Source organism: Brachyhypopomus gauderio, chromosome 7, assembly GCF_052324685.1.
Source record: "Brachyhypopomus gauderio isolate BG-103 chromosome 7, BGAUD_0.2, whole genome shotgun sequence".
Lineage (NCBI taxonomy): Eukaryota > Metazoa > Chordata > Actinopteri > Gymnotiformes > Hypopomidae > Brachyhypopomus > Brachyhypopomus gauderio.
In genome coordinates this window covers 7,921,195-7,948,366 of record NC_135217.1, presented here as the reverse complement: position 1 = coordinate 7,948,366, position 27,172 = coordinate 7,921,195, and the positions used below count along the sequence as shown (strand labels likewise).

General features: G+C 46.1%; 1 protein-coding gene across 1 annotated transcript in view; it reads right to left on the bottom strand.

The window, feature by feature from the left end:
• The window catches only part of dcc (DCC netrin 1 receptor), a 111,378-nt gene extending 88,738 nt beyond the window's left edge, over positions 1-22,640 (bottom strand). The window contains exons 1-5 of the mRNA XM_077011378.1: positions 22,350-22,640; positions 19,694-19,844; positions 19,249-19,385; positions 2,288-2,442; positions 1,709-1,829 (exon numbers count right to left, since the gene is read on the bottom strand). Coding sequence (XP_076867493.1) covers positions 1,709-1,829; positions 2,288-2,442; positions 19,249-19,385; positions 19,694-19,844; positions 22,350-22,593 — 808 coding nt within the window. The 5' untranslated portion in view covers positions 22,594-22,640. The remainder of the gene's footprint in view (positions 1-1,708; positions 1,830-2,287; positions 2,443-19,248; positions 19,386-19,693; positions 19,845-22,349) is intronic.
• Positions 22,641-27,172: the final 4,532 nt, after the last annotated feature.

Here is a 27,172-nt window from a genome sequence, read left to right as displayed (position 1 = left end):
TCCACCATCAAACAGACACTACAGGACCTCTCCACCGTCACGCAGACACTACAGGACCTCTCCACCGTCACGCAGACACTACAGGACCTCTCCACCGTCACGCAGACACTACAGGACCTCTCCACCGTCACACAGACACTACAGGACCTCTCCACCGTCACGCAGACACTACAGGACCTCTCCACCATCACGCAGACACTACAGGACCTCTCCACCGTCACGCAGACACTACAGGACCTCTCCACCGTCACACAGACACTACAGGACCTCTCCACCGTCACACAGACACTACAGGACCTCTCCACCATCACACAGACACTACAGGACCTCTCCACCATCATACAGACACTACAGGACCTCTCCACCATCATACAGACACTACAGGACCTCTCCACCATCACACAGACACTACAGGACCTCTCCACCATCATACAGACACTACAGGACCTCTCCTGTAGTAGAACTGACAGCTAGTTACTGAGGCTTGCTGTAGCAGGCATGCTGGATCACATCAAATATTCTTAGGTCCAGGAAGATGCCGTGTGTGTGTGTGTGTGTGTATGTGTGTGTCAGGGTGGAATATAGAGGGCAGAGCTACAAAGCCACAGTGGATCGGGGGCTGGTATTTGGAGAGAGATGGAGAAGATGCAGAAAGCATCACAAATGGAGTCTTGTCTTGTTTTAATGCTGTGTGTGTGCTATATACACACACTTACACACACTGAATCATGCATGTGCACAAACACATGCACACACACCCAAAGGGTATTTTCCAGCATGGATGTGGATTATATATACACAGTGTATATATATATATATATATATATATATATATATATATATATATATATATATATATATATATATATATATATATATATAACAGGGCAGAGGTGTGTGTGTGTGTGTTTGTAAAAGCCTACTTTCTTTATTCTCTAATGTTAAACTCTCAGTATGGTGCACACACGACCACACACACTCACAAACACTCTCACAGTGCTACAGTCATCTGGCCCAAAACATCTGTGAGCAGTTGCGTCTCACTAACTGCCCTGCAGTGACCTTCCTGCAGGCAGTGTGTGTGTGTGTGTGTGTGTGTGTGTGTACTTGTGTAAAAACCTATTTAGATTATACAATGTTAAACTATCTGTAATGTCCCCCCCACACACACACACACACACACACACACACAATTTGCACACCCTCTCTGTCACAGTACTACTTTCATCTGGCCTAAAAAATCTGAGTGGTCCTGTCTCACTCACTGCCCTACTGACCTTCCTGTAAGCAGTGTGTGTGTGTGTGTGTGTGTGTGTGTGTGTGTGTGTGTGTGTGTGTGTGTGTGTTGTGTTTCTGTGTGTGTTTGTGTGTGTGTGAAAGCGAGAGAGAGAGAGAGAGCAGATGTGTGTGTGCGCTTCGGTGTGTGAGTGAAAGAGATAGCAGATGTGTGTGTGCGTGTGTGTGTGTGTGTGTGTGTGTGTGTGAGAAAGCTAGAGAGATAGCAGATGGACACTGGTGATAATGGCACAGCACAGAGCCACAGTAACAGGGACTTGCAGGCGTGCTGCTAATAGCTGCCCTATAGCTACTGATCTGAAACCAGCCTTTTCGCCCCATTGTAATATGAAATGTTAAGTTTTGGATCTGTAAACTGGTCTCAGATCAGCACTCATAGTGTTACACAAGACTCCCTTGTGCAGTCTCTCACCTGGTTCTAGGAGGATGAGCTGGGCCATGGCCTGGGCGTTGCCTGCCTCGTTCTCCGCCACACACTGGTAGAATCCCTCATCTGAACCAACCAGGCCCAGAATCTGCAGGTTTCCGCCATCCTGGAATACAGAGATTAAGGAAAAACACATGGTTATACAAAACAATGGGGCTACAAATTATGATTAGATTAAATGCATCTCTTCCAGGTTTTCATTGCTGAATGCAGACAAACAAATCAATGTATAATACAAAGGTAATAATTATTACTAGTAAAACAAGTCTCTGTTCCTCTGAATAATTATGGTGGTTGTCTTAAGCATTAGAGAAAGGAGCATCAGCTGCCTGTGTGATGATCGTTTTAACATGTTTACTGAGGGGATGGCAAGAGAGGAGAAGAATCCCCCAGCGTGACCTCTAACCTCTGACCCCACATCTCTCACCATTTCTTTCCACACCGCACTCTTTCTTCAACATCCCTCCATTCACATTGTCAGTATAACATCTTTGCCTATTGTCCCCCTTTCTCTCTCTCTTTCTCTCCTTCCGTCTCCCTGTCTCCCCCCCCCCCCCCCCTCACCACGATTTGGAAGTAGTCGCTGGGGACGACCATCTCCCCGTTCTTCACCCAGTGGACGGCGGGTTGTGGGTTGCCCGTCACGCCACACTCCATCTCGATGTCTGTGCTCTCATGCGCGTAAGTGTTGGACGGGTAGTTCAAAAACTGAGGCGGCACTGGGGATGAAGAAAAACAACGACAAAAGAGCATTTTATAAACGTACAACACATGGGGATTGTAGCGCTAACACCAGACAGCGGCTGCGTGAGACAATACAGAATACGTATTTCATTCCTATCTTGTCCTCTGGACTATAACTTGAGACATCAGGTAACAAGGGACACTCATCAGTGTCTAAGAACACTCCAGCACTCTTGAGCTCTGGACGTCTCTAAGACACTGATAAATTTGACCTCTGTTATGAGGACCATGGCTGATACTGCGTAGACATATCTGCCCTCTAAATCCACCAGAAGATGACTGGGCATTTCTACAAGCATAATTTACTTAATAAGCAGAATGCATAAATTATGTATACTGTACATATGCAATTAATGTAAATTTCATAAATAAATTATTGAAAAAAAAAATTAAATATTAATGTTCTTCTCAATTCTGTTTGATTTTGAAGTACATATATATAATTTAAATGGAATACTTGTATAATAAAGCTGTTCCTAGATCAGTCCACCTCTCTATCACAGAGCTCCTCTCGGTTTGTCCCTGTCCAAGGTCCTGGAGACCTTACTGAAGTAAGGATTTAGAGAAACACTTGGGCAGACTGGTACCTGTGTTTCACTCTAAGACAACAAGACAACAGCTGTTTAAGATACTAGCACAGTGAAATGTCCAGAAGATCAGGCTGAGATGTGAACGATCCTTCTTGGGATTCCCAGAACATAATGGACACCTAGAGATTACCTGGAATGTGTATGTGTTGTGGCATGTGTGTGTGTGATCACATTTGAGTAGCCATGCTTCACACGTTTAGATGGTATGACAGACGTTGAGGTCACAGTGCATATCCGTGTTTCCATCATGCAGGGCAGTCTGGAGAATATTGGACTCAATCATCTCAGAGGTGTCCCCACAGGACGTCCTCAGCTGACCCCAGATCCTGTTCTTTGCTGCACGTGGTCAGGACAAAGCCTTAAAGGGCACGACCACCATGAAGCTATTAAGTCTGCCAACAGTCTTCATCATGAAATCAAACATCCCTAAACGTACAACGAATGATGTAAAAACAAATGTTTTGTAGGAACGGCCCACAGAAGCCCAGATTCAAAACATTTTCTATTCTTCAGATATGGAGAACACATTTCACCAGGAAAATTAGTTATTGATTTCATTCTTCTCTGAGACTGCCTGGGTTTTCATCCACAAATGTGCTCTCTATTTAAAATGATGATTGCACACTGTTGTCAAAGGTACAGAATCGACTGGATTGCCATGTAATTGAACTGAAATGGTTGCATGATGTCATTAAAATCAGTATGAAATTTATAAGAATCACAGACAAGGAGATAAGTGGATTTATGCAGATTGAATTGCAAATGGAAACACCTAAAACGCCTTCAAACACCAGGAGTCAAGAGGGTGTAGAGTGCACCAGCCACTGAACCGGCATGAAAGAGGAGAAGGGAAGACACACAAGGACAAGATCTGAGGAGCTCAGAAGTAAACGACACATCTTTGCTTTGCAAATTTATGTGTGTTGACAGAGAGAGAATCAGAGAGTGTCAGAGAGAGAGAATCAGAGAGAGTCAGAGAGAGAGAAAGATAGAGAATCAGAGAGTCAGAGAGAGAGAGTCAGAGAGAATCAGAGAGAGTCAGAGAGAAAGATAGAGTCAGAGAGAAAGATAGAGAGTCAGAGAGAGAGAGTCAGAGAAACAACAGTGATGTATAAGAGCTCTGAACTGATGCAAGCTGGTCTAACACATAAACCGGTCAGAGGGGTGTGTCCTGCAGCATGACACATCACATTTCACCTCCATCACCACGGTGTAAAGGTGACAGGCAGGGTGGCCAGTAGCTATCTCACTCCACCCACCCCAACCCTTCACTCCACAGTGTGACCCTCAGGCCCTTGGTGATGGAGGACCCACCTACCTGTGTTTGTCAGAGCAGTACACAGGGAAAGAGAGAGAGAGAAAGAGAGTAAAAGAGAAAGAAGGAGAGTGTGTGTGTGTGAGAGAGAGAGAGAGAGAGAGAGCGCGAGCGAAAGAGAGACAACAACTGTCAATTGGAGAAGACATTCAATTTACTTTACTAACAATTCAGTTACATGCATGTACAATGCTCACACGAGTGTATGCCCACACACAACTCCCAGTCATGCAGGCTGCATGAGCCCTACACACACACACACACACACACACACACACACACACACACACACACACACACACACACACACACAAAGCCCTTAAACACTCCGAGCCCCACCAAGCTCCCCCTCCCCCTATCCCTCCATGAACCCGCATCAAAGCCGGATGAAAGGGGCCAGCACTTATCCCTCTCTTCTAGCCAAGTCTCCCACGAATGTGCGTCGGGCACCGCGGGGTCGTTTACCCGAGGTGGTGACCCCTGGCCGAGGGCAGAGCCTATAGCAGCCTCTTAGAGTATGTCCGGCGAACAGACGTCCGAGGTTGATCCCCGCCTACGCCTCCAGCCAAACTCCGGACTCCGTCCCGACTCCGCTCTGAGCAATCAGGCAACACACACGTCCTCCGAGAGGAAGTGTTGCGGTCTAAGAGGGCTTGGTTTCTCTGTGCCTCTCATCACCGCTGGGGGGGGTGTCTTACACACCAGCATCGATATGTCATTAGCTGTGCCGCTGCTGTGGTCAGTGGTGTATTGCACTAATTAAATGCTAACGATTTCCATTAAACTGCAGTCTCCTCCTCTACCACCGGGGGTAGACGCTCAAACACCGACTGCAAAGGGTTCAAACGGTATGGATGCAATACGTTGAATAATCAAGTGATGAGTCAATGTGTCTGAGTGGCACACAGCTGTAGAAACACTAGCCTTGCGCTGTTGACAGGGGCAGCGGGGGAATGGCGGCGAGTGGAGCGGATCACGTGACTCAGCAGATCATGTGACGACAGCAGACGACAGCGGATCATGTGATGACAGCAGATCACGTGACGCACCAGACGACAGCGGATCACGTGACGACAGCAGATCACGTGACGACAGCAGATCACGTGACGACAGCAGATCACGTGACGACAGCAGATCACGTGACGACAGCAGATCACGTGACGACAGCAGATCACGTGACGACAGCAGATCACGTGACGACAGCAGATCACGTGGAGAGCGGCACAGGAGCACAGGGAGAGAAGGGAGAAGTCCAAAAAGGACACGAGGAAGGTAAGACGGAGAAGACACGCGTCAGGTGAGCACACGTGCGTGCGAGCGTGCGTGCGTGCGGCATCCAGAGAAGGTGATTAGCATGACAAAAAGCCTGCAGGAGCCAATGTCCATTTCATACAAGCTGATCTTAATGACTCGGTCCCCTTCCCATTCAAATGCAAAAATCCTCACACCGCTGATTTGAATAAACATCTGGTGTGTGTGTGCGCATGCATGCACGCCTGTCTGTGTGTATAAGAGGGTCTCCAGGGGCCTCAGTGATAGCCTGTCACACCACTGGGGACTTTTTCAGCAGCCCGTGACCTCCAGACTCCGTCTGCGAGCGTGTGCGTGTGTGTGTGTGTATGCATCTAAGTAGGGTGCTGGACCCCATCACACTCGCCTGAGGGCTGTGTAAACACAGCAGAGCTCTGTAAATACAGGGCACACTGCTTGTTATGACTAAGTCGGATTTCAATTTGCACTTTCAAACAGAAATGCATTATTAATGGATTGAGAGGGAACAGCAAACATACACACGGCCACTATTCCATAGTGGATTAAGGATTATGCCGCAAAACGCAAACTAATTATTCCGGTTTGTTGGTGAACAGCATCAGAATAACAATCAAGTTCATTTAATATGCTCTTTCTCACTGGATTCGACTTTTCTATCTAACAAGTGATTTTTTCCCTGGGCGTTGGTGACCTTGTTTCTTAAAGAGGAATCTAATATCCGCAAGATGCGTCACTGCCATCAAAAAGTACTTTTACTCTATTTTGCTATTTTTGATGCAGTAGAATGTAATACGATTCTCAAGACCTCATTTTTGCCTTATGCAACTCATAAAACCATCATTCATGTACAGCATTACATTTGCTAATCATTACTAAGTCTCCAGAACTACATTACCCATAAGGTCATGCACAGCCCTCATTACGAAGGCTAGATGGCAAACTAATGAGTTGGATCAGAACATTTAAAGCTGTGCAGGTGACAGGGACTTAAGTGCTAAAGATGAAAAAGCATGAACTCCACTAATACATACACCACTTATTTCAAATATATGTCATGTCAGTAACAATGTGTAACACTTCATTCAAATCTAGTTGATAAATGAACACTGAAAGTTGAAAGACGGCATTAGGGCATTTACATGTTCGTGTCAATACACCATTTAAAAGTGGTGAGTCATGGATTCTTTTGCATATGCGAACAACTGAACATCAGTTAAATAGGCCCCAAAACACCTCCAGATGTACCATCAGTACGGGTCCTTTGTGGTTGTTTGGTCTGCTTAATTGTGGTCTCCATTAATGCCTGCACTGGGAAAGCAAAGCAGCCTGGTCTGTTTGATGTTTTTTTGAATTTTGTTTATAGTGATACATGGCAACAACCTCAAAAATAAAGAAATAATAAACTTGAGAAAAATGAAGTTTTGCGTGGGACCGTGTGGTTCTGCGGACGCATTGGTAGTCTCCTCCACGCTTGTGTCCTCTTTCGTGTTTTGGGTCTTTTATGTCACTTTTGTTTTTACTGTCTCATTTCATCCGCTTCATGTAAATGTAGCAGGGCAAAATAACAGCAGCATTAAAACATGGGCGCGGTGACTACACTACCCATAATTCACTGCTACACAGATTGGGTCTGAGTGTGAAAGGAGCTGTGTGAATAACAAGTGGTCTGAGATCTCCACGGTGCTAAAGAGGACCGAGTCGCCTGCAAAGTTCACTCTCCTCGTGAACCTAAACGGACCGGTCTGCTGCGGCCGGCTCTATTTCCATTTCACTTTAACAAAACTGACTTTGTTTTATTGAAAAAGAGCAGCTTTATCTTGAAAAAGCAGCTTTATTCTGCATGCATAGCAGGAATACACGTTACTCAGAGCTACGGATGTAAAGCTGTTATTTCAAGAAATGCCAACACCAACCTGCTTGAGGGCAGGGAGCAGGGGGGGTTTCAGTTGTCTAGTAGTAGATAGTGAAAACGCCCTAAAGATGCATGCTAAAAATGACAGTGCTGGATCTCTGGTCTACTGGCTGTACTGGTTACTGATCCCTGGTCTACTGGCTGTACTGGTGTTCCTTACCCAGCCTCGGTGAGTCTGCTACTGCTGACTATGTGGCGTCCTGGACAGTAGAAGCTTTGATTTCCACTGACACTTAAAACTCAGTGTGAAGAGTTGAACAACAAATGTGAATGTTCTGCAGTAGTTAGAGTGAGTTAATGCGACTCTTGGGAGTTCTACAGTTCAGCTCATGGGTTTGTTGACTTTTTTTTAGGTCTGAAGATGTTATCTATTGCCAACTCCATCTTCACAGGAAAACACTGGATTGTTTTTCAATGGATGGTTTTTAAAGGCAAACAAACTGTTCAGCACCGTGTTTGGGTTTAAAGCGTCCGAACGAATGTGACAGTTTATTACGATGGTGCACGACGCAGCACTGCGTACCAGACTCTCTTCTGTGCTTGACTATGTGAGAGAGAGAGAGAGAGAGAGAGAGAGAGAGAGAGAGAGAGAGAGAGAGAGAGAGAGAGAGAGAGAGAGAGAGAGAGAGAGAGAGAGAGAGAGAGAGAGAGAGAGAGCGAGCTCCAACATCACTGGCACAGCCTCTCAGAGCCAATGGGTCCTGAACACACAGGCGTTAACCACTGTTTTTTCTGCCACTAGAGTCCCCACAACAGCTAGTTTGCAGGAGGCAAGAGAATACAGTTGAACTATGATTAGACAGGGTCTCTATGAAGCTGCTACTGAAGTCACACACACACACACACACACACACACAAACACACACACATTCAGAGCACTTTCGTCCACTACAGGTGAGTCTGGAAGGAGTCCTGCTCTTTGCTCTTCCCTGAATTACGATTAAAGTCGGATTAAAGTGAAGGATTTCTCTTAGTCAGACAGGTTCTTAGAGTCTTTTACTGAATGGGTCACTGACAGGGCAGCTCACATCATGCAGACAGAGAAGATGCTTCTTCTCAACACTGGAGCTTCTACAGTCTATCTAGGACTTGGTCTCTCACCCACAACCAGCAGGGCCCAAGGTCTGAGAAGCTGTCCAACAATTTCAGCCTTGACAGTCGGCATCAAAAAACCCCCACAAAGTTTTGACAGGTCTTTTTCTCTTTTTAAACAGCCTTTTCACAGACACCTCCATCGATCAAACAGCCGACGTCCACTCTCAAAAACCTCCTTGGGATTGCTGTCATTTCCTATGTACACAACCTGATAAACGCAGCAGTTAATGATGAAGTGATTCATAACCGCGAGCTGCTGGAGGTGCCTGTCGCCTGCTAAACATTTTGCTAACACGGTGACAATAAATCCGCCCGGCTCATGTAATTAATCATCGTTGGCCCCGTGTTGTTTCTTGGTGGATTATGGCAGGGTGATGCGCTTTTAGACGATCGTTGTCTGCTCGCTAACGAGAGGCGGCTGCGGCGAGAACGATGGCGGTGGTGGGCGAACGCTCTCCCCCCGTTAGGAGCCACACACACGCAGGGCTCCACACCCCGGCTGATCGATACCAACTTCATGCAATGCACCGAATCCATACATCAAAGAGGTATAAATGCACATATGAGCAGCACAGGAAAGAGAGAGAGAGGAAAGAAAATAAATAAGAATAAGTGGATACGGAGAAAGACGGAGAGAGAGACAGAGAGAGAGACAGAGAGAGAGAGAGAGAGAGAGACATACAGAGGGAGAGCAACAGACAGGGAGAGCGACAGACAGAGAGAGACAGAGAGAAGACACACAGGAGGATAGAAGCGCCTTTGACATTTTCGTTGGTAAATTAATTGGGCTGTTAAAAGAACGTAATGAGCATCACTGAAGTCATTATTATCGGAAATAACAAACATTCATTATCCAAATCGTAGCCGGGGGCGGTCCTGCAGCCGGACGGACGGCGGCCAGATGCGCCAAGATGGCGGAGCCGGCAGATAAGCGTGTCGCAGACATCAGTCTGACGTGGGGTCGCCAGGAAGGCCACGCTGCTGACTCCATTAGGACGCCGTTTAGCAAACGCGGCACGACTCTTGTAACAGTGCACGTGGCGCCGTGGATCGATCACGCTGCACAGGCGCTAGCTCTCCGAGGAAACTAACGCCTTCCTCCAGCCCCCTCGTGGTGCTATTCAGAGTCGTTCCTAAACGTTCCAAAAACGCCTCCCACTGATTCCTCGTTCATTATAATGTTGATTCTAAGCCACAGCTACGCTGAATCAATGTGCATATCAAGTATGTTTTTGCCCAGACAGAAGATGGTGTTTTGTAGACTACCGCTCTTTGCAGTAGCTTCAGATTACACCACAAACATCCTCATCATCATGGGAACTAACTGCCTTTGTCTTATTCTAAGGTGGCACTCCACAAACCAGAAATGTGCATCTATGTGTAACTTGATTTACAAAAAGCACAAACAGCAACCAGAACTCCATAAAGCTGCAACCAATAATCTCAGGCATTATGGAAATGCAAATCTATTCTAATCATAAATCCATTATAGCTAATGCTATAATCCCAATCTAATAGCATGTGTATAATCTGGTAAGTGGCCTATTCAGAGATATGCTTCAGAAAATCAGCGCCTATAGAGCACACATTCTACGTGTAGGCAGTTGCGATGTGTAAAGAGCCCCGTATGTGTATTCACTATTCACATCTGTATTTGGCGAGGCAGCAAAAGTATGTCCATTAAAATAAAAGGACGTTAATGTAGGGAAATTGGGTAGGGCTTTTGGAACAGGGAAAAGTGGTCAGTGAGACACTGCTAACTATGGAGGTAACTAGTAGACAAAACTGCCAAAAAGCAGAAGAGTCTAACAGACTCCACAAATATCCCAGTCATTGTGGGGAGCAGAAACAGCAGGTTTTGTTAACATTACTCATAATTACTCATATAAACGTTACATGCATTTACAAGAAACAATTTGTACACAAAATACATAGGTCTGTGGAATTAAGCATAATCATCCATCTAAAAACATTTTTAATCAATAGCAAACCTGCTATAAAACTAAAATAAAAAATGCTCGAGAGTAACACCATTGCAGGCCAATGCCATTATATAACCTACTTTTTTTTATTTAAAAAATTACTTTGAGATGTTGGGCCTACTACTATTGATACATATATTGTTTTTAATCATTTGCGGTATTGTATGAAATTTTAGCTTACCTACTATGAAAGTCTAATCTTCATCATGGACACAGTAAACATAAGCACAAAGCGTACATATAAACAGTATGTTTTTTTGCTATTACTCCAAATGCTTAACGAGGTTACTGTTCCCAGCGTTCTCACAGATGACATTGCTTTGTATTACTGAATGGCACGTTTCCTGTCCATTTACACACAAATGACCTGTTGCAATGTTGCTGCCAATTTACCTTTTGCTAAATCCTACTCCCTTGGTTACTGTTGCTATGCCTGTCAACATCTCATACCCAAGTTCTGATCAAAGGCATTTTCAACAAAATCAGTAACAGATAATCCAAAGGAAATAATAGCATATTGCTGAATAATAGTTATGAAATATCAGTGAAAAGCAAACAGAAAGAATTTAATATGCATTTAAAAATTTTATTCCCAATACAATTTGTCAGAATACTTCAAATCATACTGTGAGATGAAGGAGGCATTGCAATCGTGGGAAAAACTCATTGGTCCCAGTGGTAGTTAGCATTGAAAATGAAATACTATTTTTCCTTTCAAGCTGAATAACACTGGTACTGTGTCTCACGTAGTTAATTATGAACCGATATGTTCTGACTTGCACAACAAAGTTTTTTGGATGTTTTAAGATTCAATGTTGGGTAGGGGTGCCTCACACACTTGGACAGGTAGGAGTCTTGCTTGATTGGTGGTTGTTCACAAGTCTGATGGCCTGTGCATCAGTGTTAATTTCGTTGACGAATAATTTGTCATCGAACTTTTTTTTCATGACGAAAACGAGACAACTAAATAAAAATTATATGAAGGGATAAAAACTATGATGAAATTAATGGATATTTTCGTCAACGAATAAAAACGAGACGAAAATATTGGCCAGCGACGACATCCAATCAGACCTGATTTAGTTTTGAGAAAGGTAGGGATAAGTTAAGAGATCCAACTTTAGCGTACACGGAGAGGCAGTACAAACCGGTAACCGTCCAATCAGTACTAACGTCTTCACATCGCACAGAACCGGGGAAGACCATACCAGCCTGTGAACTGGCCACTCATGAAATTCAACTCGAAGTTAACTGGACAATGTCAGCAGGGAGAAAGATAAGAGGCGATATATGGACACATTTCTCCTTTGACTTTGAGAAAAAGATGATGGTGTGTAAACCATGTGGGACAATGATGTCGGGAAAAATACGACAAATGAAACGACATCTGCGGGCTATGGCATTGTTTTTACGGCACCCAGTTTTATATAGAACGTAATATCTATTGTTCATAACTAACTCCATATGTTTTCAGGTAGAGCGGGCCTACTGGTCATCACTAAGTTCAGATCAATAAAGTTGTTTGGAAATTTGTTTTTGTATATATTGCACATATAAACAATAATATTCTGTAACTGGTTAATAAATGTTTCATTTTGTGCAAGTGTATATAATGACTATTCCACCATTTATATTTTAGTCAACTAAATTCTTTTGATAATTAGTCGACTACATTCTAATGATAGTTAGTCGACTAAAACTAGACTAAGACTAAAAACAAATTATGACAAACTAAATTACATTTTAGTCAAAAGACTAAGACTAAAACTAAATCAAAAATTGCTGTCAAAATTAACACTGCTGTGCATAAAATCTGTTCCTGGGTGTGGTGGTTCTTTATTTCACACTCCTGTGACATCTCCATTTTGGAAAGGCCTTGATGATACTCTGTGATCTTCTGAAGACCCTGGTGTAGTACATGTCCCCCAGTGATGGAAAGAACGCTTTGTATACCAGACTATGAAGTCACTGGTGATAATGTTCTTGATTGTATCTCTATAGGTGTTGCAGAGAATTTGATGTGCCATGCTAAACGTCTTTGGCCTTCTCAGGAAGCTCAAGTGATTCACTTATCAGTGATCTGATGAGATCTTTGCTGATGTGAATGCTGAGGTGTTCATCTTCTGGTGAGAACGTTGTGAACGCCGAGGTGTTCACTGTCTCCACCTCACCAATGTGTAGTGTTGTACCCTCCTCCTCCTTGGACCAACCATCATTTCCTTAGTCATGCTGGTATGTAAGGAAAGATTGTCCTGGTACCGTCTCCATTCTATTTGCTGTCTAATCTCCAGGACTGGGAGACAACACAGTCATATGTGAAGACAGGTGGACTCAGCACACAGCCCTAAATAGTTCTGTGCTTGTGGTTGAAGTGCTGGATGTACGGTTCCTGTTTCTGGCAGACCAAGACTGTGAAGAAGTCCAGGACCCACTTGCAGAGGGTAGACAGTTCAAGCTGGTGGAGCTTTTTGCCAGTTTCATGTCAGTTTTTTTTTCTGTCAGATTCAATTCTCACATAACTGTTCTTGGTCTCCAAATGTGCTACGTGTATAGCAGTATTCACAGCATCCTCTGGGGACCTTTTCTGACAGTAAGCAAAGTAGAGACGGTTCAAGCTGTCTGGTATATTCTTCATGTGGCCTTCTCTGTCTTGCAGCCTCAAATGGAATTCAACTAGTTATCATCCCGATTTAAAGTTCATACATACGGTAGCTATCTAACTAGCTAACTTGAATTAATATGTTTCCGCAAAAAAAAGATACTTGCTGGCGTTCATTAGCATCTGCTGCGAATGGAGTCTGTCACATTGTCCGTTTCATCCATATTTGACTTCAGAAAAAGTCTCCTTGTCCTGTTTATGTTCAAAAATTGCAGGACCAACAAGAACACAAGACACGTAATGTTATAATTAACTTCACAGTTAAAGCAGTAGTAGGTGACTTGAATAAACATAACTTTAGGCTACTTGTCATAGTAGGTAACCCTTTGTTATATTTTGCTGACAGAAATGCAAACAATATGACAAGATAAAGAGATGGTATTAATGACACTTTTGTGGAAAATAAAAATCAGTGTCTTTAATGGAGTCTTATGGGGTGTCAATCACTTAGTGCACACGCACGCTCTCACTCAGTCAAGTATACTTGGTGAACGGCTTTGGGAACGTTGCAAAAATAATGTTGGATAAACACCAATAAAAAACTTGCACGTCCCCCTTTGCCAATAACAACATACATGGCAAAGACGAGTAAACAGAAAATATCAAATGAGGAAAAGCGAGCTAAAATGAAACAATTAGACCAAGGCCATGAAAAAACACAGATAAACATCAGTGGGATCTGACAGGATTCAAAACCACTGCCACGTTAGCTACATTTCTAATTGACAGGTAGCTAACTAGCCCTGCTTGCTTTATTATTAATGTGATTTCTGAAAAGCAGAAACACAAAGCTCAGACAGGAACGGTTACGGTAAAACTCCACAGTGACTTGGTGATTTTGCTGTGATGTTGCAGTCAAACAACATCAGCTTGTTTCCAATGTTCCAGACATCCATTTTAGTGGATGGTGCAGAAAATATGTGTTAAGTGCCCAGGAAGTTGTCTGATGATGATGTTCTTTTTGTTTTGCCATTAGCATCTCATTAGCCATTAGTCTGTGGTCCATCCAGAGAAATTCGTTTTTACACCATTCGAAGCTCAAACCATTCGAAGCTCAAACGAAGCTCAAACAGCTCAAACAGAGTAGTGAGAAAAGAGCAAGAAAACACAAAACAGCAAGACCACTGGTTGCCATGGCCTCCTTTGCTTTGATTTTTGTTGCCGCGACTAGTATGTTACTATATGTCACTTGGTTTTGTATGATCTCAGGTGGTTGTTTCATGGGTATGATAAGTAGGAACATGAAACCGCCAAGCATAGGTGGGTAGTTCCCTGACGTCTGTGTGTGCTGGTCCATGTCTCTCTCTCTCTCTGTTTTTACAGTAAGACAGATATGACAATGACAGTCACCAAGTAATCAGACCAACCAACGCCCCCTCCCCCCACACAATGTGTCCATTCCTCATCTTGGCTGCTATTGTGGATGAAGCAGTCCCAGGCAGCAGGCTGTTAGCCAGACTCCCCTGGTGAGTACAGACTTCATGTATGGCTTCAGTAAGACCCCCACTGCCAAATTAACCAGCCGAGACCTGCCCAGAGCAATCACAGCTCTCAGAGAAGGCTTGCCCACACCGCCTGGCCCACACACAGCATTCCCTACCCAGACAATCAATGCCACTGACACATCAAAAGACAACACGTTTGGCTCAGAGAATGATTTATGCTGTACGAAAATGTAATACAGGGTGGTATGTGATGTTACTAGGGAGTGGAAATGAGCAAAAATAGAAAAAAAAAATGAAATAAAGAAAGCAACGCTAACATGGCTAACTCTGAATAAGACACCATTGTTTGGCTGAAACTGTACGCTATAAGATTTTGTCAGGGTCAAAAAATAATAGGAACGGATGACACGTGATTCTGATTTCGCGATGATTTGAAGGAACCTCTTTGCTGAACTTTGAAGCCTTAGTGTGAGAAAGCAGGCGTGTAAGACTACGTAACCCTTTTCCCGTCCAGCTGGGGCTGAAATATGAGGACAAAGATGAACAGCAGCTGAAAATAAGCTATGCTAATACCTCACAGCGCAGTGTAGCAGGGACACATGTGTGATTTATAACTCATCTGCACCCATAATGGCTGCGCCCTCTCGACTGCACCTCCTCAAGAGCAAACTTGTGCCTCAATGTCGTCATAAGAGAGGAGCATTGAAAAACGTCAAGTCATTTTAGCAAGGTCTTAATCAGGGTCTGATGGAGAATACTGATTGCACCGCACTGTGGCTTGCATGTGTTGGCCTCTCTCTCTCTCTCTCTCTCTCTCTCTCTCTCCCTCCCTCTCCCTCTCTCCCTCTCCCTCTCTCCCTCTCCCTCTCTCCCTCTCCCTCTCTCCCTCTCCCTCTCTCCCTCTCTCTGACATTCCTTTAATAAATTACCTGTTTCTTATATCCCGTTTCATTCAACATGTTATTTTTACATGACTGTCAGCGCTTCCCTTTTCACACGTTTTTCATTTTTGACTCTTTCATATTCAGCGTGCAGCATCTGAGCCCAGGTAAACACTGTAGCTTTTTTAATATTACAGTTGTCAGCTCCGTATGCTGAATTTCACAATATTTTCAGGTCATAAATTCCAAGTGGAGGAAGACAGCAACACCCGTGCGGTTCTGTGCTCGGTGACAGAGAGCTCTGTGGCCCTGCCCTAGCACGGACCCTTCCAGCCGTCTCTGCGGCGGATAAATAGCCTGTCTCTTAGAGGCCTGATCTGGGATCAGACGGATCCGAGGAAAGGTCATGGGTCATCCTGCAGCGCCGTTCTGTCGTTTTTCTCCCTCTTCCCAACACACACACGCACGCATACGCGGTTTGCACAATTATTAGGCTGTGGTATACCCATGTATTTATGCACACGTGCCTGTGTGTAGCATGTATTTTAATGCATTTCATTGCAACATTAGGCATGAATGTTGCAATATAACCAGAAATGCTACATCATCCTTGCTTTTGTGACGCCCCTTTCACCATAGCGACAGCGTCTCTTTTACTATTCTAATCCTGAGCATACACTGTTTTCAGCATGATATGGATTATAATACAAAAGGACAGAGTGTGTGGGGGTGTTTGTAAGTGCATATGCCTGTTTATGTATATGTGTACACACACACACACACGTTTATATAGACACAGGCCAGGGTATATGTGTATGTTGGCGTGTGTGTATGCGTGTGGATCTAAGCCCACTTTAAGTGGGGTGCTGAACCCCATCACAAGCCCATGAAGGCTGTGTAAACAGAAGAGCACCACGCATGCAAACTGCTTCTTCTGATCACACCCTAGCAGCATACTAACCAGTTTCAATTCAGGAACATAAGTATTTACACACACACACACACACACACACACACACACACACACACACACACACACACACACACACACAGATATATAGATAGATAAACAGAGAGAGAGAGAGGGAGGGAGAGGCTTGTGTGGTATGTCCATCTGTGTCCAGTTCTCTCTTTCCTCCAAATCCCATTATGGAAGCCACATCCATCTTCCCCAGTGTCTCAGAGTGTGTGTGTGTGTGTGTGTGTGTGTGTGTGTGTGTGTGTGTGTGTGTGTGTGTGTGGGAAAGGTCCTGAGTCTTGCCTTCAACCCTCTCACGCCGCCCCCCTCCCACCAACACGTCCTTCAGTACAGAACCTCGGTGGAGAGCCCAGATACGCTTTTCCTTCCGTTCGTGTATGTGTGCGCGAGTGTGTGTACAGTCCTACACTCTCCCTCTACGCTAACGTGCCATTTAATCGGCGGAGAAGCTTGTAATACACGGCAGTGATGGCGTCGGGCGAGGGCTGTGGACCAGCGCGTGCCGTCTGCGCGTCCTAAGCGACGGGTCTGTGCTGTAATCTCCCTGAATCCTGCACGCGCCGACAGACGCTCGCCGTGTGAGCTTCATCCCGCCACGGCTCGGACGCTGCAGGCTCAGGACACAACCCCGAGGATGAAAGGGACGGGGTGGACACTCGAGACGGCTCCGCGGGCCACCGCTGCGTCAGTCAACATCCGCGTGTCCTCGGTAGATAACCCTGGGGCTCTTCCTGCGGGCAGCCCAGCTGGGTATAAACACCTCGTACGCTTCGGTACAGAGGACTTATCCAGCTACACTGAAGTGGATATAACAGATGTTCCCTAGGTAACAGCAAGAGATGCAAAACCACCCCGTATCTGGACCGAATCGCTAGACTGGACCAAACCCAGCGCGATTAACATATGCAAAAAAAAAAAACTTTAAGGTCTGCATAATAAGATTTTCACGTTTGACATTTAAAAAAAAACACGGATGGGTCCTGAGAGTGGAGTCAGGTGGCATATTCTCAACATCCTGCCGCCCGCGGATAATTGGATTAATTGGAATAAAAGCCTCCTGCCAGAAGGGCCCCCTGCAAAGGGGAACTAAGTAGATTTGGCATGCTTAACTGAAAATGAACAGGGAGCCTGAAATCCTGTGTGTTGACAAGAGGGCTGTAGTATTAGTCAAGGACAAGCTCACCCACCCACCCAGGTATCTAGAACCGTACACTGAAGATATACAACAAACAGCTTCCTAGAATACTGGGGGAAAAGTGTCCTACACTGCCGTTTTCACCACCCTCTCCCTCGTTGTTAAATCAGTTCAATTCATAGTAGCTTTATTGGCATGACTGTATCAGGTAAAATTCTTCAGGATCTTTTTAACCAGATCGCGGGCTGCAACAAGTAGCTTGAAACCCCACAAGCAAATGGGAATCATGAAGATCCAGGAATACATGTGGAAGATGGCCTCAAGTGATGAAGACCCTGGTGCCTCAGACAGCAGGAACGAGGAGGAGCAGGAACCATCATGGGAAGATGAAGTACACAGTATGTACCTCTGACAAAACGTGGAAGGAGCCGATATGGAGAAATCATAGCGGTGGCTGGAAAAGGCCAGGATGTAAAGACAACACTAATCATGGCAACACAGGAACGAGCTCTGAGGACAGGATCAATAGAGGTTGGGGTTTGTACAAGCCACAGTGTGAGGTCTCCAGAGAAACAAGAGTGTTTCGGACAGTGTCCTTCACTGTTTCTGTGTACTGTGATCCTGTGTTCTTCACTACATTGTCAATATCTCTCAGATATTACTGTTGTATTACATGATGGCATGAACGCAAGGATACACTGTGAGAGTGTGCTGCACTACTGTGAGGGTGCACTACTGTGAGAGTGCACTACTGTGAGAGTGCGCTGCACTACTGTGAGAGTGCGCTGCACTACTGTGAGGGTGCGCTACTGTGAGGGTGCGCTACTGTGAGAGTGCGCTACTGTGAGAGTGCGCTACTGTGAGGTTGCACTACTGTGAGAGTGCACTACTGTGAGGGTGCGCTGCACTACTGTGAGGGTGCGCTGCACTACTGTGAGGGTGCGCTGCACTACTGTGAGGGTGCGCTGCACTATTGAGAGTGCGTTGCACTATTGAGAGTGCGTTGCACTACTGTGAGAGTGCGTTGCACTACTGTGAGAGTGTGCTGCACTACTGTGAGAGTGTGCTGCACTACTGTGAGAGTGTGAACAGGCGGCCATCAGACAGCTAGTTCAGGGAAATCAACGCGCTGCCCTGGGAGGCTGAGAGCAGCAAAGCCCAGATCTCCCTTCAGGTGTCAATACTGCCAACTCAAAACAGCCCGCGGTGAGTATTTTATTAAGGAAGCCGTCAACAGGCATTAAACAACCCCCAGCCCACGAGCAGCTTCCTCCAGAGGAACGTTAACAAGTTCACGTCTGCAGCCTGCAGGCTCCAGGAGTCCCACACAGGAAGCAGGAAACTGACCTCAGATCAGTCCGCCAAGGCTGTTCATCTCACTGAGGGCCCTGGCAGCCAGAGGCGCCTCACAGACACCACACCCAGGGAGCAGTGCATGTTTAGGTGGGTGTTTGGCTGCCCTGCAGGTGTAATACCAGCTATCGAGCGGCGAGAAACGGACGTCGAGGACACTCACCTAGTACGGAGAGCTCGCACGGGGCAGTTATGTTCTCGTTCCTGTTATATGCTACACAGCTGTAGGCTCCAGAATCATCATCTGTTACACTGCTTATCAGGAGGTTGCTGCCTCCCAGAAGAGTGTACTTCCTCGATCTGCAAGAGAGGCAGAGAAAACAGAGAGAGAGAGAGAGAGAGAAAACAGAGAGAGAGAGAGAGAGAGAGAGAAAACAGAGAGAATAAGGAGAGAGAAAAGGAGAGTAAGGTAAGAGAGAACATTTACTAGACAGACAATAGGGTGTTCACTTAGAGAAAGACTGGACTGGTACTCAGGAAACAGTCCAAATGGCCAAACTAAAACATATCTTTTTCTGTTGCCATCTCCCATACACACACACACACACACACACACACACACACACACACACACACACACACACACACACACACACACACAAGCTCACCTGATCTGGATGGTCTCGCTGCCTCTCATCCAGTAGAAGGTGGGGGTGGGGTAGCCAGAGGCAGAACATTCTAGCACAGCGTCTGTGCCCTGTAGAGCAGTGACCTTCACAGGCCTCTGGAGGAACACCAGATTCCTCACAACTCCTGGCTCTGCAGAACACACAACATGCAAAACATTACATGTAAAGGACATGTTTACTTGTTTATTCTGGCCTACATGTGGTTGTCTGAGGGTTTAATTAAATTTCATAAATTAATTTTTTACCTCAAAATGGAAAAAAAAAACATTTAAAAAGATTAAAATATTATTATTATTATTATTATTATTATTATTATTATTATTATTATTACTACATTGCATTACATTATTACATTTCCATGCAAAGGCTCACAAACCGCTCGTTTTTTGGTGCTAATACACCCTTGGCTAATGTGTGAGCTTTGCTGGGCTTGTCTCTCTTGCTAATGGACACATGGATGTCTCAGCTGTACTGCTGATCACTGCTGCCCTCAAGGTCACCCGCCAGTCTTCACCAAGCAATAACCCCTCAGAACACGGACCAAGCACACTTCCTCCAGATCAGACTCATCACGGTTCCAAGCATGACTGAGCTGTTCAAAACAATCAGAGGTTGTTTACAACATAGTGGTTGGTAGAATATTTCTGGTTGCTAGCTGCTGGTAGTAGCAGCCAGGCCTCCGTGGCCTGCCGCAAATTAAGTAGACCGTTTTCTGTACTGGGTAGCTTAGCTTCCCAGTCAAACGTGCTGGGAGGTCGATCTTGTAGGTCTGCTCCTCCTGTCCAAAGTGCTAACAAAGATTTGCTTCTTGGCTTCTGTGTGGTACAATGATTACTGGGCCAGGAGCGTAGGCGCTTTTAGCTCTTTTGACTCAAAGCGGCCAAAGCATGTGGGGCCAAGACTCCCCATCCAACTGTGTGTGTGTGTGTGTGTGTGTGTGTGTGTTCTCGCTCCAGGCCACGTCAACCTGCAAACAAGGTGGTGATTCCCACCCTCAGGGCTAAGATCTCCCCCTCGTTCTCCTGTTTTCTCTGTTTCTCTCTTGGTCTCTGTGCGTTAGAGAGTCCCTTAACTTCATAGCTATCAAGCCCCGAGGCAGAAGTTATACTTCAATACCTGCAATTGAGATCATTCTCTGATTGCGTCTCCCAGCCAGATCCCGGGCCAGACAGAACCAAGGCCAAGACTGATCAGACGTGAGGTCAGACCCAGACGCTGACCCACATATCTGTCCACTCACAGACGCTCCTGCTGCTTGGACCTGACTCAGCTTCCAGTGTCAGCTTTCAGCAACCAATTAAATGCTCTCTCTCCCTCTGTTCCTCCTTGTGTGTGTGTGTGTGTGTGTGTGTGTGTGTGTGTGTGTGTGTGTGTGTGTGTGTGTGTGTGTGTGTGTTAAAAACTTAATGAGTTATGAGTATACACCCGACAGGTCCCATCAAATCACAGCACAAGGCATATTGAGTTATTAATTATGTAAATTGATTAGTAAATGCCTATAATCTGTGGCAACCTGTTCAATAAACAAAACCAGGTACAGTTATTTGCCTGTATTGCTGGTAGTCATGCCAAGTGTTGTGGTTGGACAGTTGTAGGACATATAGAAGAGCTACGAATGTGAGGAATTTGTTTGGTGATACGAAACAGCATTTCTAATGTTTAACTGACCGTTCTTGGTCAATGGCCACTATAGATCTTGAAAGTCAGAACAAAATCTGCATTCATAGAGGTGTGTGGAAAATCCAAATATCAATATAAATAGTGTGTGTGTGTGTGTGTGTGTGTGTGCGCAAGCATGTGAGTGACTACTATTCAGTTAAATAGCAATGCCACTTTTCCAGGTGGCAGTCAAACTGAAAACCTCAGATCCAGTGCCAGCTCTGAGAGAGAGAGCGTGTGTGTGTGTGTGTGTGTGTGTGTGTGTGTGTGTGTGTGTGTGTGTGTGTGGGATGTGTGCGAAGTTTGCAGCGTAACACATTCTCGGGGCGCGGCACGGAGAATCGGGGGAATGCACAGTTCAGGCCACCAGCTGTCAGATCATTAGACGCAGCCAAGCAGGGCGGCAGAATTCACTCACCGCCATCCAGGATCAGAACCGCACACTGGAAGGAGACCAAGCTGTTCCAGGGAGAAGCTCAGATCCCAAACCCCCCCACCCCACCCGGCACCATTACGCCAGCACACTTGTTCCAGCTCAGGGCCGAGCTTAATAAATAGCCAATGAGTTGAATCCGGCGGCTCGGATCTCGGCAAACACCAAATGGCTTTATGGCTGTGGTGGACATAAAGGATCTTGGACAGCAGAAGACTTCCTAACTTAAACGACGCTCCAGAGGCCCGACGAGGCACTCGTGACGTGAACGGCGGCGGGGTTGTAGGGAGGCCGTGCTACGCCCAAGTGACGGGTGCAAAATGCGATCGTTAAGCAGCCCGTAACGAGCTGCAGATTGATGGAGCACACCTGTCTTGCGCTACACCTGCACAAACGTAGGCGGAGACGGAGAGACGTAGGACCTGCTTAAAAACCCAATTTGCAAGTGATAAAATGGAGGTCCTTGACAAAAAGAGTGACGTTTTATTTTAAACGGAAGAACGGACCAATGGGAGGGGACGGCGGGGGAGGGGCTCTGCTCACCGGGTAGCACCCGCAGCTCGGCGTCGGTTCCCGTGCGGGCACTCGCCGGGTTCTCCGCCAGGCAGCGGTAGGTGGCCGAGTCCGGGGGCTGCACCCTGCTGACCTGCAGGGAGCCGGAGGGCAGCACCACCACCCTGCTGTCAAGGTCGAAGGTGGAGGGCAGGTCTTCACGGTTCCTCTGCCAGCGCACCGCGGGCATGGGCTCGCCCGTCACCTCGCAGCGCAGCAGCGCCGTGTCGCCCATGAAGGACGAGACGGACTCGGTGGGGACCACCACCCGGAGAGGACCTGAAAGAGAGCGGGAGAGCAACGGTTGGGGTTAAAATGAGTTCACCGGTTTCATTCCCTCAGCTATGAACTCTGTGGGACCACGAGACTTTGGCTAGGTTCACACAGTAGCTTGAAGTGGTTTCAAATGTTTCGCTTTTGTTGGGCTCTTCGCGTTACCCTTTTAAAATGCGACACATCACCGTTAAACTGACCCGCGTGCACAAAGCAACGTCACATCTAGGTAAACATTCAAACTGTCAACACAAATCCACTACAGTAAAAATAACGCTCAAGGTAATCTGCAGTGGAGAACGGCAACCTATTTGGAAACAAATTAAATATCCAGCAAAGAACAGTAAACGAACAACAGATTCGTTTATTTGATAATCTTCACAATAATGTTCACAATAATGACACGGCTAGGAAAATGCAATTGCACAATCGTGTCATTCATCTTGTTCAGCTGTTCAGACAGAGCTGCGTTTCAGATACATATCAGATTTCATTACATGTAAAAGTGGCCCAAATCAGAATGGAAAATGATCCAGTGTTGTTTTAGCAGTTCCCCAAATCCCCCAAATGTTGTCAAATATGGAGAAAAAGATTGAGTCCGGGCCACGTTTACATGCTGTGTCAACGCAGCTTTAGACGGAGAGTGACAGAGATGGAAGGAGAGAGAGAAGGTCACAGACAGGAAGAGAGAAAAGGAGAAAGAGAGAGAGAGAGAGAGAGAAAGAGAGAGAGAGAAGGTCAGACAGAGGGAGGGACGTGGTGCCATGTCTTCCTGTTGGAGCGTCACCTCTGCCAGAGCCCATCTGGACCACAGCTACCTCCTCATCTCTCATCTCTGTTTGTTCTGTTGTTCAAACTCATCCACAACACAACCTCTTCACAGGAGGCCTTGCTCAAATATGGATCCCTACAGAAACCCATCAAATATAGTTTGTGTGTGTGTGTGTGTGTGTGTGTGTGTGTATGTGGGTGCGTGCGTGTGTGTGTGTGTGTGGGTGTGTATAGACATGGGTAAACCAATCAGTCAAAACATACTAAAACAGTGTGTGTGTGTGTGTGTGTGTGTGTGTGTAGACATGGGTAACCAATCAGTTAAAACATACTAAACAGTGTGTGTGTGTGTGTGAACGCTTGTATTCTCAGCAAAATGGGCTGCAGTTACAAACAAACTCTCTTTAAAGGACATATGAACAATTTAAATTCAGCTTGAGACATTTCCATTGTACTATTCCCACATGCTGTGTGGGCTGAGCAGCTCACAGATGCGCGCACGCACGCGCGCACACACACACACACACACACACACACACACACACACACACACACACACAACAACCAAAGCCCATGTCTCAAGGCGTTTGATTGACGGAGGAGAAGGCGGATTGGGGCTCTCAGCCGGCTGTGCGTACACTACACACTTCCACTGGGGCAGACCAATCACACTCCAGAAGGAGGAGGACCAGGGCAGGCCAATCACGCTCCAGAACGCAGACCGGGGCATGCCAATCACGCTCCAGCCTGTCCATACGAGGCGTGCGGCCTGCGCACCGGGAAACCCCGCTTGTTTCTGGTGTGATTATTGTCAACGTTATACCATTAACAGCCTCCAATTATCCCCAAGAATACACACAGGCCAACAGAAGACCTCACACAACACCCCCACACACAGGCCAACAGAAGACCTCACACAACACCCCCACACACAGGCCAACAGAAGACCTCACACAACACCCCCACACACAAGGCCCACAGAAGCCCTCACGCAGAACCCCCACACACAGGCCCACAAAAGCCCTCATTAGGCCTCTAACCTATTTTGTTTAAGCCAGTGAAGGGGACAAATGAGGAAGTAGAGAACCTAACAATGAGGTATGAAATTGGAACACTACCCATATAAACGATATTAGATCATGGCCTCTCTAAGAACTTGCCGGTCTTCACAGGTTTAAGGCTAATTTACTGCTCCTAAGTGAACAGATTTCCATTAGCTCACCCGAGATTAGGACAGAACGCTGTGATGATTTCCCTCCGCTGAACAGTTTGCATGGTGATTTTTCAACTGTTTGTGCACGATTCCAGTGTTCTTGTGAAGGACCGGAGAGTGTGTACGCCCGCGAGTGTACAGGAGCGATGTCTGAGGTTACAAACAGGAGGTGAGACAACGAGGAGCCCATGGTGGACGTGTTCTTCAACCAAGAGATCACAGCAAAAACACTGCACGGTTTATAATAAAGGAACTTGTGTTAGACTCATTTGCATTACATAACAAGGTAAGGAGAGGGTAGTGTGAAAGTGAACCCAGTTCTCCACTGAGAGGCTGGTGTGGGGGGCATACATAACCCTGCGTCCTACTGGTGGTGCACTAATGCTGAGAGGATGACAGAGAGGGGGGGGGGGGGGGGGGGGGGGGGGGGGGGGGGGGGGGGGGGGGGGGGGGTGGGGGGGGGGGGGGGACGACACAGACAGACATAGAGGGTGACCAAGAAGGCCCGTAAAGACCACACAAAGAATTAATCACAAGTTAAATCAGCATGGACATGACAAACCTGTATCATTACATCCAGCACTGTATATTAATAAGTCGTCGCCGGGGGGGGGGTGATTCCCAGCTCCTGGTGGTGACTCCCACTTCCCCCTCCCCACATCTTTCATTTAGACTCTCCTGTTCTGATGGGGACCAGCTGCCAGTGTTTACTGTAGGCCTACATCACACCATCAGGCAGGAGCGCTTTCTGGAGTTTGATTAATCTTACCAGCCCTGTGTTTAATCTATAGACTGAAGAGGAGGTAATTTCACACACACACACACACACACACACACACACACACACACACACACACACGCACACACACACGCACACAAGCTTTCATACATTTTATACAAAAATGTATACACTAGCACATATAAAACGTGCAAGCACACGTGAACACGCACACACACATGTACATACACACATATATAAACATGTGTTTAGTCGCCAGCTACCACCCACAATGAGCTTGTGCACACAGACACCTGCCAATAACAGGTGATTCACTCACGGTCACTCATCACAGACTCATTCAAACACACACACAAAGAGAAGGACTGTTTCAGAAAAGGACATCGCTCAGTGTCTGCAGCATCTGCATGAACACGACCTTCATCACCGTGCAGAGGTCAAAGGGCCGTTCGCAGCCATCAGTACACGTGCCTGGAGAGACAGTCACCATCACAACAAGCCTCGCAGTAACCGTGCAAGTGCTGCTCCTCCCACCCTGTGGCTCCGAGGTCATGCACACCCCCCCCCCCCCCCCCCCCCCCCATCAACCCCGCAGGCCAGACAGCACGCTCTCCATGCCATGAAAGTCCAGCCCCCCCCAGTCCAGCATCCCACCTCCACTCACACCTCCACAAGCTGGGAACGTGCGCCTTATCTCCCAAAACTGCATCCCACACTAAAACTCCACAATAAAGACACTACAAGATCCATTTCAGACAACTATTGAGCTTATACACACCACAAAGTGCATTTCCAAAAAAAAAATCACACAAATCATTGACAGGCTATTAGCTTTGTTCTTGGTCACCTAACTTGTAGATGACAGGCAAAGACCTCATTAATAATGCAGGCATGAGGTCAAAATGTCCCAAGGTCAAGCTTGTGCACTGCAGTTCACACTATTTATTACTGTTTACAGTTTAGATTACTGTTGTAGAATCAGACTCCTGATGGCAGCTGCCTGTCATATTCATCTAATAACGGGGGCCAATTTGCCAGGCCGGATGTGTGAATGATTTAATTATTTTCATCCATCTAAACCCCACCCGGACCTCCTGCCGTGGCTGTCAATCACAACGCCGGTGGCGTGTCCATCAACTCTGCTCTCCAGGTCTCAGGGCCATCGATCACGACAGACGTCTCCCGGCTACGTTCCTCGTGAACGGGATCCATTCATTAGAACGCACAGCGCTAATGTCTCACTCAGCAGTACAGACTCAAAAGGCTTTAGAAACAAAATCCAGGCCAGCCATGCAGAGTTTTACGGAGCTCTGGTGAACCAATCAAAAGAAAGTGTCGAAAATTGTTAGTTAGTTTTATAGCACATAGTACACATGCAAATCAGCTTACTAATAATTTCATGAATCATATATTAATATGTAAATCATTTATGCATTATTCATTTTTGAATTTCATCAATATGCAGGTTTGTTTAAGAAGATGTATCGCATTCCAAGAATACTATTTAATCTAAATAAGAATAAATATCAATTGTAAAAACTGCAAAATTTCTTCCTATTGCCACCATCTGGAGTTAAGCACCTTAGCTTCCCACAAACCCACGCTAAAGATAACAACATATGGTCATCTTTTCTCCTCTTCTCTGGTTGTCGTATCATGTTATTTATAATGTATACACAGCTCAGTCTCGTCTAAGATTTCTAACCAGTGTTCATAACATGTCAGTCCTCGCCTCCTACGATTTAATAAAAGGCTTTCAGCCCTGTGTTTTGCTCTGTGGAACGGAAACGCAGTATGGGTCACGCGGCCCCGTCCGCA